Raw genomic sequence first — 17,442 nt, 5'->3', positions numbered from 1 at the left:
AGTTCACAGAACTGTCTTAAATTGCTTTTGGAAGTAACTGTGTTTCTTGTTCCTTAACCAGGCCTGGACTGAGGTTGATTTTATTCATAAGGATCTTTAAATCTGTGCCTTTCACTTTTTAAGGATGAAGCTAAAAGCATAAAAAAGAAAAGCCATAGTCGAGGGGCTTTGGCATGGCTGGCTGAGTCAGGATTCCCCAGCTGCCTCTCCAGTCTCCTGTCGACTCTGGCCCCGGGGCACAGGCCACCATTGCCATTTCAGGGCAACTAATGAACCAAGAGGAAAGGAATTACCCCTTTCCTGAGACCCACCACATGCTGGGGGCTGTGCTTAGCACTTTATACATTCAAGAGGATGCATAGCAAAAGGCCTACGTGTGCACACTCTGGAACCAGCCCGTCTGGGTTTGAAGCCCAGAGCTGCCTTACTAGCTGGGGGCCTTGGTCAAGTCTCTTAACCTCTCTGTGACGCAGGGTCTCCTCTGTAAAACAAGGACAGCACAGTAGCTACCTCATGTCGAGCACTTAAAAAGGTTCCTGGCACACAGCTAAGAGCCTCTCTGTAAGTATCAAGTATCAAGCATAATTATTACTATTTATTATTACTATTACTATTTATTACTATAAATCCTCACATCCATCCTGTGATTTAGGGGTTCTTGTCCTCTTCAGGGGGATGAGGAAACTGAGGCTCAGAGCAATAAAGTGACTGGCTGGGGAAGCCCCTGGAAAAGTTTAATTTAGCCCAGCTAAATTCATGTTCTAACTGATGGGCTCTGTACCCACAATGGCCTTCAAGATTCATGCTCCAGTTGAATAATGTCCCACAAGTAGAAATTCAGAAATGCCATCATCACAGGACAGTACTGAAGGGCCACTGACAGCGAGACCCATAAGAGCTTGGTCTTGTTCAATTCTGCAATCAACACTGAGTCTCAGCAATTCTAATAATGCTATTCCCTCCATCAATCTAGCCACTCACTCACCCATCCACCACCCACCCACTCTTCCACTCACCCTCATCCTTATATCCATCTATTCACCCACCACCCACTCAACCTTCCACTCAGCCCCCCCATCCATATAATATCCACCTACCTACCCACCCAACCATCCACTTCCCCCCATCCATATATCCATCTATTCACCCACCCACCCACCCATCCGCTCATCCTCCATCCTTAGATCCATCTATTCACCCAGTCATCCACCTGTCAGCAAATATTTACAGAGATCATTCTCTTTGCCTCTTCCTGGTGAAGCTGCCAAAATGTCTACAATAGTACCAGGTAGAATATCAGACTGAATTCTGTACTAAGTGCTAGAGGGACATAAAAGGATTCTGACAGGTCTTAACACAAATGTACATCTTTTATTTTCAGTATCCAGAATCCATTTACCATTTACTTTCTATGCCTACCACACCCCAACAGCAGAGGATTACTCATGAGACATTTATCAATCCGTGTCCAGGGCAAATTGACTAGTTATATCTAGAGCTGACACATCCAACCTCACCAGCTGGAGATATGTGTTTTTCCTAATATTCAAGTGAAAGTAAGCTCCTTTCTTAACTATCAGGGAATGTCTTTCTTCCCTCCCAGGATGATCCTGCAGGAGGTCGATTCAGTCTCAGGAGGCAGGCCTGGTAGCCATTGTCAAAAGGTGAGAAAAACAAAAATCCCTGCTTGACTTAACAGTTGGCCTAGGGTAGCGTGGCTGTCCAGCTTTTGTAGCTGATGGGGCCCCACTACTGTGCGGATCTGATACAGGGTTCCTAACATCAGGGCCATCTCTACCTGGGACAGACATCCCCACTGCTGATCCTCTGCTTCTTTCTCCGGATGCACAATAAGGAGGACAAGAGAGAATGGGGGCTAAAGAATCCCCTCTTCCCCAGTGGTATGATTTAGCTTTGATTGCAACAACAATCCTATACTGTCTAGAGCAGAGCTCCTTGGGCATGCAGTGCTCTCACCACATACCATACATGTGCACATTTCCATGCATTATCCATGATCCAGGGAGTCTGTGTTAGAAAAAATTCAAGTATCATGCCATGTGCTCTGCTTATAACTAGTCCTCCCTAAATTCTTAGGGGAGTTTATACAAAGAAGTAGGTGGGTCAGAACATTGGGCCCAATGGTGCCTCTCAAGGGCCAAGGGGCTCATCCCACCACCAGAATCCTGGCTGGGCCTCCACACACACCCCTTTCTGTTCTAGAGGAAGTCTCTCCCTTCCCCAGTCCCTCGGCCCCTCTATGTCCTGTCCCATGATAAATGGTAGTCTGAATGTCCATTCTCTTGTTCCATGCCTTCCTAAAGACCGACAGTGGCACATTCCTCCCCACCCCCCACCCCGGTCTAGGATCCTGTTACCATCCTGTGTTCTTTTCCAAATTTTCCACCACTTCTTCCCTGGAAAGCAGTATTATGCAGTGGGCCAGAAGTGGGAGGGAGACCCTACAGGCTGTGGGAACATGTCACAGGTTTGTTCTGATCAGCACAGGAGGATATGGATGCGAAGGTGCCCAGCACAGTGCCTGACACAAAAACACTAATAAACTTCAGCTCTCTTTCCCCTTCCTCAGACTACTTCATTTCCTTTGAAACAAAAACTTCTTTCCTAATTGCCCTTGACTTCAAGTGTCACATTCTTTAGCCCATACCCTATTACTAATCCATTCTTGCCTGGTTCCTCCTACGTTCCTTTTGTTCACGTTAAAGATGACTTTTCTTTTCACCTGTGTAAGTCTTGCTGCCTCCTACACTGATTAATTCAGCTAGATTGAAAAAGAGGACGAGTTCTTCCTCCATAAAACTCCAATTAATCAATCATCCCAGAACCAGAGCAACTGGCATGACAGTATTTGGTAGAAAGAGCAGCGAGTGTTGCTGTCAGTACGAGGACATGGCACTTCAGGGCAGAGAGAGCTCATGCAAGTGATTGTACTTTTAGGAGCCTCAGTTTGCTCATCCGTAGCACCATCACTCATAAGGTTGTTGAGAAACTTGCAAATAACCCAAAAAGAGTCTCCCGGGCAGAACTTGACTTCCAGGCACAACATAACATGACCTTATTGCACCTGGACAGACAGATCTGGTCTGAGTCTGTTTATGCCACTTAGCCTATTTTTATGTGTCATCTGTACAGAATATTCCATCAGACAAAAGCAAAATACACATTCTTCTCAAGCTCACATGGAACACTCACAAAACAAGACTATCTCCTAGGGCATAGACCAGAATATCTCTTTAAAATTTTTAAAGAATAAAAACATCCAAGATTCGATCTCTTGATCACGATACAGTTACACTAGAAATCAAGAACAGAAAGATAGCTCCCGGATGTTTGTAAATTAAATGGCATATTTCTAAATAACACACGGGTCAAGGGAGAAGTCTCAAGCAGAGTTAAAAAAAATATTTCGAACTAGATGAAAATGAAAATGCAATTATCAAAATGTGTGGGATGCAGCAAACAGAGTTCTTCAGGGGAAAGCTATAACATTAAATGCATATACTAGGAAAAAAAGAAGGAAAGATCTCAAATCAATACCCTCCGCCTCCACCTCAGGAAACTAGAGAACCACAGGTAACATAAGCCTAAAGAAAACAAAAGGAAAGAAATGACAACAAACAAAGAGCAGAAAATGTCAATGAAATTGAAAACAGAAAAACCTTAAAGAAAATCAATAAAACCAAACAGTGGTTCTTTGAAAGGATCAATAAGATTGATAAAAGAAACAGATAAAACAAGAAAAAGGACGGATTCCATAGACATTAAAAGGATAATAAATGGACACTATGAACAACTCTATGTCCCAAATTTGATGACCTAGATGAAATGGACCAACTGCTTGAAAGACACAAACTCATACAACCCGAAAATCCCTTTATCTATCACAGAAATCAAATCAGTAATTAGTAACTTTCCAAAAAAGAAAGCAAGCACTGGGCCCAGATGGGTTCCCTACTACATTCCATCAAATATTTAAGGAAGAAAGAATGCCAATTCCCTACCATCTCTTCCAGAAAATAGAAGGAGAAGAAACAATTTCTAACTCATTCTATGAATTTTATGAGCAATTGCATCCTTAGGTATTTATCTAACCAATCTGAAAACTTCTATCTGCACATAAACTTTCATGCAAATAATTACAGCTGCTTTTTTTCATAATCACCCCAAACAGGAAGCCCCCAAGAATCTTTCAGTAAGTGAAAGAAGCCAGTTTGAAATGGCTCTATATTCTATGATTCCAATTATATGATGTTCTGGAAAAGGGGAAACTAGAGAGAAAGTAAACAGACTAGTGGTTACCAACAGCTTGGCAGGGGGAGGGTTGAATAGGAAAAGCACAGCAGATACCATTAAGGGCATTCAAACTATTGTGTATGATACTGTAATGCCAGATACAACACATTTTTCAAATCCCATTGAACTTTACAGCACAAAGAATATACCTTAATGTATGGATTTTTAAAAAAATAATTTCTATACCCAGCGCAGATCTAGAAATGATGACCCGGAGATCAAGAGTCTCACACTCCTCCGACTAAGCCAGCCAGGCACCCCCAGTGTATGGAAATGTTTTTAAAAATCATTTGGGAAGTCAGAGGATCCCAGGATGGAATGCAGAATGTGGCAAAAGAATCTAACTGTAATGTAAATGTATGAAATAACCTCATGGAAGGGGGTAGAGAGAGAAAAAGGGCTCACCTAAGTAACTTTGTTAATGAGGAGAGAAAAAGAGGCAGATCCCTAAGAGAAGACAGTCTATAAAATACCTAGTCGGTATGCCTCAGAAACTGTCAGGTCATCAAACAGGGAAAGCATGAGAGACTGTCATGGCCAAGAGGAACCTAAGGAGACGTGGTGACTAAATGTAACATGGATCCTGGAAGAGAAAATGCACATTAGGTGAGAACTAAAGAAATCTGAATAAACTATGGACTTTAGTAAATAAGACTATATCCATATTAGCTCATTAATTGAAACCATACTAATGTGAGCATTAACAATAGGGAAACAGGGTGTGGGTATACGGGAACTCTCTGTACTACCTTTGCAATTTCTCTATAAATGGAAAACTATTGGGGCGCCTGGGTGGCTCAGTCGGTTGAGCGTCTGCCTACAGCTCGGGTCATGATCCCAGGGTCCTGGGATTGAGCCCCATATCGGGCTCCCTGCTCAGTGGGGAGTCTGCTTCTCCCTCTCCCTCTGTGTGCTCGCCCTCTCTCTCTCTCTCTCTCTCAAATAAACAAATAGATCTTTTTTTAAAAAGATTTTATTTATTTATTTGACAGAGAGAGACACAGCAAGAGAGGGAACACAAGCAGGGTGAGTGTGAGAGGGAGAAGCAGGCCTCCCGCTGAGCAGGGAGCCCAATGCGGGACTCGATCCCAGGACCCTGGGACCATGACCTGAGCCAAAGGCAACACTCAACGACTGAGCCACCCAGGCGCCCCTCATATAAACAAATAAATCTTTAAAAAAAAAAATTTTTAATGAAAAACTATTTTAAAATACAATTTTTAGGGGTGCCTGGGTGGCTCAGTTGTTAAGCGGCTGCCTTCGGCTCAGGTCATGATCCCAGGGTCCTGGGACCAAGCCCCGCATCACATGGGCTCCCTGCTCAGCGGGGAGCCTGCTTCTCCTTTTCCCACTCCCTCTGCTTGAGTTCCTGCTCTCACTATCTCTCTCTCTCTGTCAAATAAATAAATAAAATCTTTAAAAAAATAAAATAAAATTTTTATTTTCTAAAAAGTGAGATGTCAGTACTTATTTCTTGACAAACCACAAATTCGCTCCACAGACAGCTTTCCCCTCCTCTTCCTCCACCCCCTCCCTCTCTCCACCCCCTCCCTCCTTCCCTCGCATTTGGAATCTCTGTCAAATGCACACCTGTAGTTTGATCATTGTCAGGGCGGGAAAACAAGAGAAATAAAGCTGACCACTGACTCCTCACTGCTCCTTACTGTGAAGCCAGGGGGATTCGGAGCAGAGGTCCTGTGACATGTAACTTCAGTCTCCCCAAAGCAATCAGCCATTAACATGAGCTGATTCTCTGCCCAGGTCCCCAAAGACCCTCTGCCATACAAACCTCGTGCCTGAAATAACTTAGTGTCTCGATTTAACATTTGACGATTAGCCACCTTCCCTGATCAGTATCTGGGCTCGGCCTCCCCAGCGCATTTGACTTGCTGTTTGTCTCTTACAGGTTATACAATGAGTCTTCACACTTCAATATCTCCCTCCTCTTAGAAGAAAAGATCAATGGGGCGCCCGGGTGGCTCAGTCGGTTGGGCATCTGCCTTCAGCTCAGGTCATGATCCCAGAGTCCTGGGATCGAGCCCCACATCAGGCTCCCTGCTCAGCAAGAGGCCTGCTTCTCCCTCTCCCACTCCCCCTGCTTGTGTTCCTCTCTCGCTGTGTCTCTGTCAAATAAATAAAATCTTTAAAAAAAAAGAAGAAGAAGAAGAGATCAAATAAGGAAGGCTGTCTTTTCCTTTAATCCTGCCCTAAATGCTTTTATCCTCAAACTTTGAATTTACCACCTGAAGCCTTCATGTCTATTCTCTGGAAACGTCTAAAATGAGCCTGTGGGAGCATTTAACATAAAAATATCACTAAAACATTTAATATCTCTGTCAGTGATGAGAAAAATAGAATTTGAAAGCCTCCCAAAAGGTTAAGCCGAAGAACAAACGCTAGGGTGTTTTTCAGTTTCAAAACAATCCGAAGTGGTTTGTGTCATCCTAGGAGACTGCATTTTAGAAGAGGCCCTTAAACATTGGTGCACTGACAACTTAGCTGGAGAGTAAGAAATTCCAGCAGGAAAAGTGCAGGGGCCTCTCTTGCTGTGCCCAACAGCACATAGCGTTTCTATTCTCAGAACTTGGAGACAATTCTCGCCATAGTTTGCTCAGGGCCAAGGGACTAAAGGTCCCTAGGGTCCTGAGCTTCCCCAAAGCACCCAGAAATGTTTGAAACCAGAGGGGGGAAATGTATTGGTTCAGAATATGACAAAATAACTGCAAGATGGACATTACGAATAATTTTAGAACAACATTAAATATCCATCATTTTTGCAGCAATAAAATTATATTTAAGAGAGATATGAGAGCATTTTTATATGTTTGATGTGATGTACAATGGGACAACTCAAATTAGAGAGTGTTGGAGAGCCTACAAAGGTTTAAAGCAGTCCAGGCCCCTAACAAGGGTTGCTTTTTGTCGGCTCCCAGGACTTCAGATGGGGTCTCACTCGTGACCCCCAAGTTGGGGTTCACAAGTACCCTGTTGTGAGTGTTTTCATCATTTCCCAAAAGCTGAACAGAGGAAATGTTTTAACCTATCAAAAGGCCACACATCCTCTTGTTTTCTAAATGAGATGCATTTGATCAACAAAATTATTCCAAATACGGGCTCTGTGGAAGCTAGGGGATGAGGGTCATGTCCTGGGGGGAAAGGAAGCTGGCAGGCCAAGATGTCCCACTCTGCATGGGCCCCTGAGCTTCCACGAGCCAGTCCAGAACCTCACCCAGCCTCAGCCAGATCAGGCTCTGACGATCAATCGAGAAATGTTCACACATGAGCACATAAGGTGTTCAATTACTGTTCATTCTTTCAAGGGCATGCCCAAGCCTCCTTTCTTCCCCCAGTAACCACAACTGAAACTCTACTTGCCTCGTGTCAGTTCAGCCTGTTTCTTTTAAAAAATGTTTATTTACATGCACAATACACATAAACCCAAGCTTCTTATAAAAACCAAGAAATACACAAAGTAAAAAGTGAAAGCTGCCCCCACTTGTGTCTCCCCCAAACTCACTCTTCTCCCTAGAGATACTACTGGGGTTTTTTTTTTTTTTTGAAGATTTTATTTATTTATTTGAGAGAGAAAGAGCACAAGCAGGGGGAGGGGCAGAGGGAGAGGGAGAAGCAGACTCCCCGCTGAGCAGGAAGCCCAATGCGGGACTCGATCCCAGGACCCTGAGATCATGACCTGAGCCAAAGGCAGACGCTTAACCAACTGAGCCACCCAGGTGCCCTGAGATACTACTGTTTTTAAGAACGTGGGCATTTTCCCACATCTTTGTCTATGAATTTACGTAAGAAATATGTAATTCCTATATTGTTTTACATAAAAGGAATCGTATTGTCCAGATAATTTTGTAATTTGCTTTTTCACTTCAGGAAAAGCCTTCTGTAATAGTGCATATGGATCTGCTTTCTTTTTAATTACCACACGCCGAGGACATCCTACGTCTTAGTTATGCATTCCCCTACGACTGGACACTTAGGCTGTCTTCAGCGGGCTTTATAAGCAAGACTGCCTCCTTTACACAGGCACCCCTGAGCACAGAGGTAAGGACGTACGTAAGCCAATTTGCTAAAAGTGGAATCGTTAGATCAGACTGCGTGCATGTTGTAAGTTTGGTTGCTACCACCAACTTTCCCTGCCAATTAGCCATATCCGTTTACACTCCTGTTAGCAGAGCAGGAAACCGGCTGTTTGCCATCCCAGCCCAGAGGTTCTGCTGCTCAGCTTGACGGAGCCTCATCCAAGTGCAACATTCTACATTGCATGAGCAAACAAATAAGCTTTAATTTCAATATGGGTGCAATGGATTCTTACTGAAAATAGTATTAAAATTTGCTTTTGCCTTGAACGTATTATGACCAAGCTTCTTAAACAAACTGTCACCTTATTGCCCCTGGTCCCCTCTCAGAATAGATCCTCTTTAATCCTCCCCTGTAACAGAAGCACTATTTTATGGTGACCCCACCATCAAGGGAGGAAAAACCCACAGCTGTTTTGGCAGAATTAACATGGAGCTCCCTCCTTCCCCCAGCCTAATAGCCAACAGCACTGTGTGTTAAAGCGGCATCTTACAAATGGCATTGGACATTATCTAAATTACAGTCAACATGTTTATAATGCTAAATACATCTGACCTAAAAACTCAGTCTCAAAACAGCATGCATGTGGCTTGATAATCTCGGAACACATTGGTGACATTTGGTTGACATTTCCTCTCCCGTGTGAAAGGGTTGGTCACTCACTATCCACGCGCACCCATATGAGAGAGAGCCCTAGTTTGCCATTTAAATTATTTTCCTGCGATTGTGTCCTTGATGGAGAAATCTAACCTAGTAGAGGAGATCAGCCCTTATAACTGCAGCAGGCTCAATCCTAAAGTGAAAATGAAGGTATACGTATAAGCAGCCACCTAAACCTTTTCATAAAGTTATCAGTTCACTCATTTCAAAAGTATATTAACTTCGGCACCTCCCGTGTGCCAGGCTGTGCTGGGCACTGAGAATAGAGGGTGGAAAAGGACACAGCCCGTGCCTCCAGGAGCTCCCCTGAGACACAGGAGACTCGACCACACACGACAAGGATGCACACCCTGCTGCAGGACACCAGCCTGGGGACGGAAGGGCTGGAGAAGGATTGCCGGTAAGGCTGACGCCTGAGATGAGGCTCAAACAGATGAAGACAAGAGGAGAAAGGCTGTCCCGAATGGAGGAAGAGCTAAGGGGTGCCATCCGAGTCTCTGTGAGAGCAGTAAACAGGTTAGGGCTGCAGGGAGGGGCTTGTACCCTTGCCCAACAATTATCACCAGACCACCTGGCGAACTCTCCAGATGCACTGAAGGGGGCCCCTGCAGAGGGTGGAGGCCACCCCAAAGCAATTAATTTGACAGCCTGTGGGACCTAGATTCAAACCGGCCCTATCACTTACTCGCTGTGGGACCTTGGACACGCTGCATGCCCCCTCTGAATATTTGTTATTTTGATGTGTAAGGTGGGGGTGATTATAATGGTACCCACGTCATAGGATGGCTGAGAGGACGGAATGAGACCCTGCATGGACCGTGTGGGGCATGATATGGGCCGATGGTTACTGGCACTCAATAGAATGAGTGGCATTGCCTGGAAGAAAACATTTTCTTTCTCCATACATTTTACTTTTACAACATTCTTTGGTGATGGCGTATTTATTTGCCTATCCGTCTCTACTTCAAACTCCTCAAAGATTGGGAGAGGGCCTGGTTCATTTCTAGCATCCAGCACATGACCTGAATCATAGAAAGTGCTCAAAAAAGGTTATTGATTACAAATAGCATCAAATCATATACAAAGCACACTTGTGGGTGGGTATGTGTGTGTGTACACAATGATCCTGTACAAATATATCAGACCCCAGGGAGCTGCGGGCCTTCAGAGACCACCTGGAGATTAGAGAGACCAGAGACATTAGGGAGAGCCTAGCAGACCTACACATCTGTACCAAGCCCCCCCGAATTAGACTTCACTAAAACTGTGGCTCCAACACCCTCTGTTTTGACTTGTTCACTCTTTCACTCAACAAAGACTTAATGGGCAAATCCTGTAAGCCAGACAGTAAGCTGGGTGCTTAGAAATATTTAGAGAAAGGGAAAGAAAACAAAACCGCTTTTGCTCTCAAAATGCTCATAATCTAGGGAGAAAGATAAGGAAGTAAGGAGATTATTTCATTACTGCAGGGTAAACCCTTAGAAAGAAATAAGAGAAGTAGAGGCAGGAAGAAGGTGCCAAGGAAGGTCTTCTGCAAGTATGCCCCACTGAATCTTAAAACATTCATGGGATCACGCAAACAAAAGCAGCAGGGAAGGGTGTTCCTGGCAGAAGGAACAGCATGTGCAAAGGCGTAAAAGATAAGAAAAGACTTTGTACACTACCCAGACTATATGAAGTTCAGAATGTCTGTAGGAACACTGCTAGTGGGGTAATGCCAGTGGACGAGGCTGCAGAGGCCACCAGGGGCCTGAACGAAAAGGGCCTTTTTTGCCTGGAAGTAATTGGGAGTTATTGAAGAATTTTAAGCAAGGGCATAGCACAGTCATATTTGCCTTTTATAAATATCACTCTGTAAGCATTCTAATAGCAAAGAGAATGGAGGTTTGGGAAATGTGTCAGGGGAAATCTACCGGACTCATGTTTTGCCCATGATGGGTCTCACATCTAGTATTGTCAAGCCAAAATAATATCTCAGAAATCATCTCTTCTAACCCCCTTATCACAAAGATGAAAAAACCTATTTTCAAGGGTTGTAAAATAGTTTATCCAAACTACTTATCTTTTTTTTTTTTTAAGATTTTATTTATTGATCTGAGAGAGACACAGTGAGAGAGGGAACACAAGCAGGGGGAGTGGCAGAGGGAGAAGCAGGCTTCCCGCGGAGCAGGGAGCCCAATGCGGGGCTCGATCCCAGGACGCCGGGATCATGACCTGAGCTGAAGACAGATGCTTAACGACTGAGCCACCCAGGCGCCCCCAAACTACTTATCTTTAAAAAAAAATTGCAAATGAAATAAAAAACTCTGCCCCTTAATTCAGTCCTCCCAGGTCCCACTACCCCCTACCCCTTTGCTAGCATTTCTGCTAGGTGGGTTCCCCTCTGCGGACATAATTCAGGGAAGATCCTCTTCAGTTGCTAAAAACATTTACCAATTTTGAGAGCTAGTAGGATATCTATTCTATGAACATGAGAAAGGATTTAAGTGGTTTTGTACATGGTCACATAGTGATTACAAAGTTAAACCCTTTTAAACCAGAGATTACTCTTGAGCTTCCAATACTATTTAAATTACAACTCCCAAATCTTGAATGATGTAACACTCTAAAGTCCAAATGCTGCTTTTCTCTCTCTTTCTCTCTTTTTTTTTTAATTCTGTACATCACATGGAAGTTACTTAACGTGACAGAAGGCAATCCAGCTAGATTGGCCTGGTAACAAAATCTTAGAGGGGTTCTCTGTGCTATAATACTCACCATCCCCTCAATCCTCTATAAAAATAAACATGTTGATTATGTCATGTTTCTATCCAGGAATTTACAAAGAAATCCACAGAGGTGCATCTAATCTATATAATACTACAATCTCATGATCCACTGCATTAGTTCCTTCAAACGACAACAGTAACAAGATCGTGCAGAGCACCAGGTCCTAGTTTTCACAGCTCAGAGGCAACCAGCCATCAGCTCATTATTCTAAAACAAATTTTGCAAGGTAAATAGATCTCACAGACTCAAACATCATGGATAGGTTAATTTAGTCAGCATCTAGTGATAAATTAAGGCAGTTGTCTTAACCACGAAGATATTAACAGACACTTGCTCCTGGAATACCAGATACCCAAAGCAAAAGAAAACAGTGTCTGGGAAAATCCCAGACTACGAGCCCTAAAAGTCATTTCCATTTGCTTTAAGCCAACATGAAACATAACACATGAAAAGCAGCTCCATTATTACCAATGCAATAAATATTGTCATCAACCCCTTCAGAGTAGAGATCCAGTAAAGAATTAGTGAGCCCAACATTTCACTGGTCTGTACCCTTATAGATATTAGCTTCATTTAAACCCTCACGAGAACCGGCATGTTTATTTCCATGTATGGTGAGTAGGCTCAGAGAGTTACAGATACTTGTTTACTCTCACATAGCCCGAAAGTGGTAGCTACCCATGTCTGTCTGAAACAAAGCCTGTGTTTTCTGCCTACCAGGCCCCCATGTGTGAACTGCCTCCAAGGGGGTGGAAGGATCCAGGTGAAATGCTGCTGGTGCAGGCCAGGGAGGAAATCGGGCTGGGGCGGGAATCATGACAGAGCCCCAGAGAGTGAAGAAATCAGAAAGTCCCTGAAGTTAGATTACATATTGATTTGCTTTTGGAGCGATCCCTCCACCGAAGAAGTTGAAGCAGAGGTTTTGTTCCTCCCGTTTAATAAATCAGGGCAAGTAAGACTCGGAGACTGTCACTGCTTAGATCCCAGGAGAAAGCAGTGACTTTTCCACGCACACCCCAAATCTCCCCGCTGAAGCCCAGGGCTCAGTCCCCCTTCCATAGGACTTCCTGTTGTTCCATCACCTGTAAGAGCTCTGCATCTATTTGACCAGGAAAGGCATCTTCTTAGATAGAAAGGGAAAAAGAACACTTCTTTTAAATTCTCTCTACCTTGCTAAAGTGTTTCACATATATTTAGCATTATGAAGCCTTATCACGATAGCTAAAAATGAAATAAAAATCATAATGTAATTTTGCTTTTATGGTTATAAATTAAATTCTCTGAAAGATTTTATCAGTAAAATCAACACTTCATAAGATACTTTTATCAATCCTGGGTGCCAGGAACCCAAAGTACAGTCTCATCCATGGTGTACTGAATTTTACAATTCTTTAATAGAGTTTCTAGACATATCATTTATTTTTCACTCTGCCAATGAAATAAATAGTGAAGGCTTTTGTGCCATGTTTCATTGGCTGGACAATGACAACCCTGAATATCATAGTTGGTGCTGGACTACTAAGGAACAAAATTAAACTGCAAAGAATAAAGATATCCAGAAAGTCAGGAAGCAGAAAGAAGAGGTATCGTGCTTTATGGGTGTTCATTCTAGTTATGTTCTTTATATGCCAAAGCCTGGGGAAGGCAAATAGGAATTTAAAAAGACACCATCTGTTGTGTGATGTTCCAAATTATAAACTTAACCCTTAATTTCTACATCCCCTGCTGTTCAGTCGTTCTCCTTCTTCAGGATGAAAAAAAAAAAAAGGTTAGCACATTAACTAAGCAGGTTTAGCAGGATTGATGGATATGCCCCATAAGATATTTTGATAAGCCCAACAGCACAACTGTATATTTTCTCCAGAAAGAAATTCTTGTTAATATTTTACTCTTAAAACAAACACTACCCATAAATACAGTAGTTGCCATAAGCTGAGGGTCCACACAACGCACAGCACGCCAGTCTTTTCTGTGATTTTTATATTACTTAATATCTCGGGGCTCTTCGAAAGAAAAAGCAGAGATTTTAGAAAGCTTTCAAATCTGTGAAATGAAAAGTAAAGTAATCCTGCAGGTGAAGAGAGTTTCTTTTCAAAAAATATTTTTTTAAGACCAAAAAACCCCACAAGAGTGTGTAGTCCAAGTCAAAAACATTTCCTGTTTAAATATTCAAAGGCAACCTGTGGCATACATAATAGGAGAAATTTCCATTAAAAAGAAAAACAAAAGTAAGGTATCCTCGAAAATGCCCATGTTTTCTTACTCATAGGTCTGAAGTAGCCCCGTTTTAAAAACACACTTAACAAATGCAACACAGCTCAATCAGGGTTGATTTGAGTTCACAAAATAATTTTATTATATGTAAGAAAGCATACAGGCAATAAAATGAAGAAACATTCACAATGCATAAATAACACGGACCTGATGCAGGAGATATTTTTCAGTAGATTTCCTTCTTGTTACCCATTTCATCTAAACACTGTGTAAATTGCTTATCAACAAGAATACTCTGTAAACATTTCAGAGAAATTCTCTTGAAATGCCCCCACATGAATCGGTATCTGGCAAAACAGACTCATGATACTTTATACAGTTGAGATGATGAGATAGGAACTTGATTCCAAAGCACAGAGAAGGAGCTAGCCTTTGTCAAAAGAGATCCTGGTGGCTTGGGAGCACTTAACACACCCAAAGAGAAGGGGTCTCCTTTTATTTCCACCAAGAGAAATGTCTAACTCGAGGATGATAATGAGGCACTATTCGTTAGTATACTATTAACATTTAGATTTAAAAAAAAAATCAATTCTAAATTCAGATTAAAGCACTACAAAAAGTCGCCCCACTGAGTGGTGTGATTTGACCTGGTAAGATGGAGATGCAGGATTTGACCTTTGTCTGTTGGTGAGACTGTTGTAACCCAAATATTAAGGAAACCTACTGTCTTCACTACACGTATCTAACCAGGACGGCCACTTGTTGGTTCAGAAAAGCTATCTGACGCTGAAATGAGAAAAGACGCAGAGGGCCAAGTATTTTACATAAATACAAAGTGGCACATACTTTTTGTTACTACCTAAGGTCATAAATCTCAAGTCAGGTCCTTCTGAAGCTGGTTTTTATTTAAGATATTTACAGAACTGCAAATCTCTCTCCTGGGAAAGTCTCTGTCATTTAAAAAATTTTGAACACAATAGTAGCTATGCCTTTTTAAGTTTTTCAAAATCTTTCTAGAAAAAAAAAACATTCACAGCATTTGTCAATTCTCACCTCGTGTTTATTACTGCCAATGAATTTTAAAGAAGTATCACAACTTCATTTCCTATCAGTCTTTGCTGTTTCTGGAAGTTACCCATGAGCATTTAGAATCTCAGAGTTTGTCTGTTTGTTTCATTGGCCAATAAAGTGCTAGTTAGATGGATGAAATGTGATTGTAAGGTCTCAGATAATTCATTAGTTTATCCTATGACATCTGATAAATATAGATTTATTTAATAAATTAAAAATATCCATATAATACAATAAATAAATAAAACCAATATCAACAAAGCATCTCTCAAGTCTGGAAAAAAAAAATCCCACTCCTACTGTAAGGCTCAATTATTTTTTAGAAATAATTTATGAAGGCATGCACCTACCTTTACAATCTGAAAACTCTGCTTGGACCAGTGTTAGCACCTGTTTGTACACAGCAAACTCAACCCTTCTCATTTCCTTCCTGGAAAGGATTTATTTTTTAAGCGATGCTGTTCATTGTAGATTCTGTGCCCTATTTTTTAAGTCCTAAGATAAGAATCAGTTTCTAAAAATAATTTTGGAGCCAAAGACACGTCCCTGTGAACGTTCACTTCACATATGTCCCTCTTTGATTCACTATGAACAACAACAGAAAACACACTGGAATGTATTTTAAAATATAGTTAGTTGTGTGTTTAAGGAAAAGCAGCAGAGGAGGGCTTGCCTGACATCTGAGTCTCACCACACCTTGGTTTCCTAACAGCAAGCCACTGAAAATCTCCTCTAGTTTTAGGGATGAGCCTGTCTGGCCGGGTTCATCTCAGGGTTCAGGTTGGATGCTGTCCGTTTTGTGTGATGGGCTGGATCTTCTCTAGAGAGACATCGGTGTCGTAGTCCAATATGACAGATAGGGCCGGGGACAGCTTCTCCAAGGGTTTGGCCATTCCACCTGCCTCCTCCTTCTTCAGGTCCTCGGAGGAGCCCACTGCATGTGGGATCAGATAAACCAGATTGCAGTCCTTGGAAATGGAGCCTCGAGGCTCGTGATGGCTGGAAAACACCACAGCCCCATTGTTATTGATGCTAACCGTCTCTATGGCATTATTCGTGGTAGGGCAAAGTCTGTAGCATCCTAAGAGAGTTGAAAATGCCTTCCGAAAATCAGCATTAAAGGCATAAATGATGGGGTTCAAGGAGGAATTAGCCCACCCAAACCACACAAACACGTCAAAGGTGATGGAATCAATGCAGAAGGGCTTGGTCTCCCCAGACCCACAGAAGGGCACCATGCAGTTCAAGATGAAGAAAGGAAGCCAGCAGCACACGAAGACCCCCATGATCACGGACAGAGTCTTCAGAACTTTAGTCTCTCTTTTGAAGGACATCTTAAAGGAGCTTTCTGGTTGGGAACACTCCACCGGGTTTCCATTACCAGTAGTGGTCTGGCAATTCTTGGCATGGACTGCTGCCCTCTCCAAGGCCGAGATGCGCCGTATTTGTTTCTGGGCGATCCTATAGATCCTGGTGTAGGTGACAATCATGATGGCCACGGGGATATAAAAGCTTATCAGGGAGGATGAAATGGCATATGTCCTGCTTAAGCTGGAATCACAGTTGTCCGGGGTGTCACCCAGGGAAGTGGCATTGCCGTCGGAGGAGCTCGTGGGTTTCGCCTTGTGCCAGCTGAGCTGTACTGGGATGAAAGAGATGAGTACAGACAAGGTCCACGCCACGCTGATCAGGATGAAGGCTGCCTTGGGGGTCATCTTCCTCTCATACCGGAAGGGGCTGGAGATGGCCCAATACCTGTCCACGCTGATCACACAGAGGTTGAGGATGGACGCAGTCGAGCACATGATGTCAAAGGCCACCCAGATGTTACAGAAGGACCCAAAGGGCCAGAAGCCAGCAATCTCCGCTACCGCTTTCCAGGGCATGACCAAGACAGCCACCAAGAGATCCGATACGGCCAGGGAGATGACAAAGAAGTTGGTCACCTTGGACCGCAGGTGTCGGAACCTGATGACCGCGGCACAGACCAGTGTGTTCCCCAGCAGTGTGGACAGGATGAGCAGAGACAGGAAGCAGGCTGTAAGGATGCGGAAGGAGAAGTCTCTCTGTACCACCAGCCCAGCCCCATCCATAGTAGAGGTGTTCAGAGTCCTCATCTTGTGGACGGAGAGCACATAGGGGGCTCTGACACCCTCCGGTTCCTAAGCAGGGATGAAGGGTCAGTCCAACCTGCAGGAGTTCTCACTCACCAGGCAGCCCCTGGCACAGCCCCTCCGGCTCCCCTGGGTGGAGGACCTCACCAGCATTCCATCAGAGGGCTGCAACAATTGCGTGGCAGGAGCCTGCCCTTGGCAACCCAAGTCA

At 43.3% G+C, this 17,442-nt stretch overlaps 1 protein-coding gene across 1 annotated transcript; it reads right to left on the bottom strand.

Annotated features, from left to right (window-relative positions):
- Nucleotides 1–15,893: 15,893 nt before the first annotated feature.
- Nucleotides 15,894–17,234, bottom strand: DRD1 (dopamine receptor D1). Its single transcript, XM_021698483.1, has one exon. The coding sequence runs from the start codon at nucleotides 17,232–17,234 to the stop codon at nucleotides 15,894–15,896; it is 1,341 nt and encodes a 446-aa protein (XP_021554158.1).
- Between the last annotated feature and the right edge of the window lie 208 nt (nucleotides 17,235–17,442).

The sequence above is a fragment of the Neomonachus schauinslandi genome, chromosome 7 (assembly GCF_002201575.2).
Source record: "Neomonachus schauinslandi chromosome 7, ASM220157v2, whole genome shotgun sequence".
Taxonomy (NCBI): Eukaryota; Metazoa; Chordata; class Mammalia; order Carnivora; family Phocidae; genus Neomonachus; species Neomonachus schauinslandi.
The sequence above is the reverse complement of the archived record's forward strand: the minus strand, read 5'-3'. Positions and strand labels throughout refer to the sequence as shown.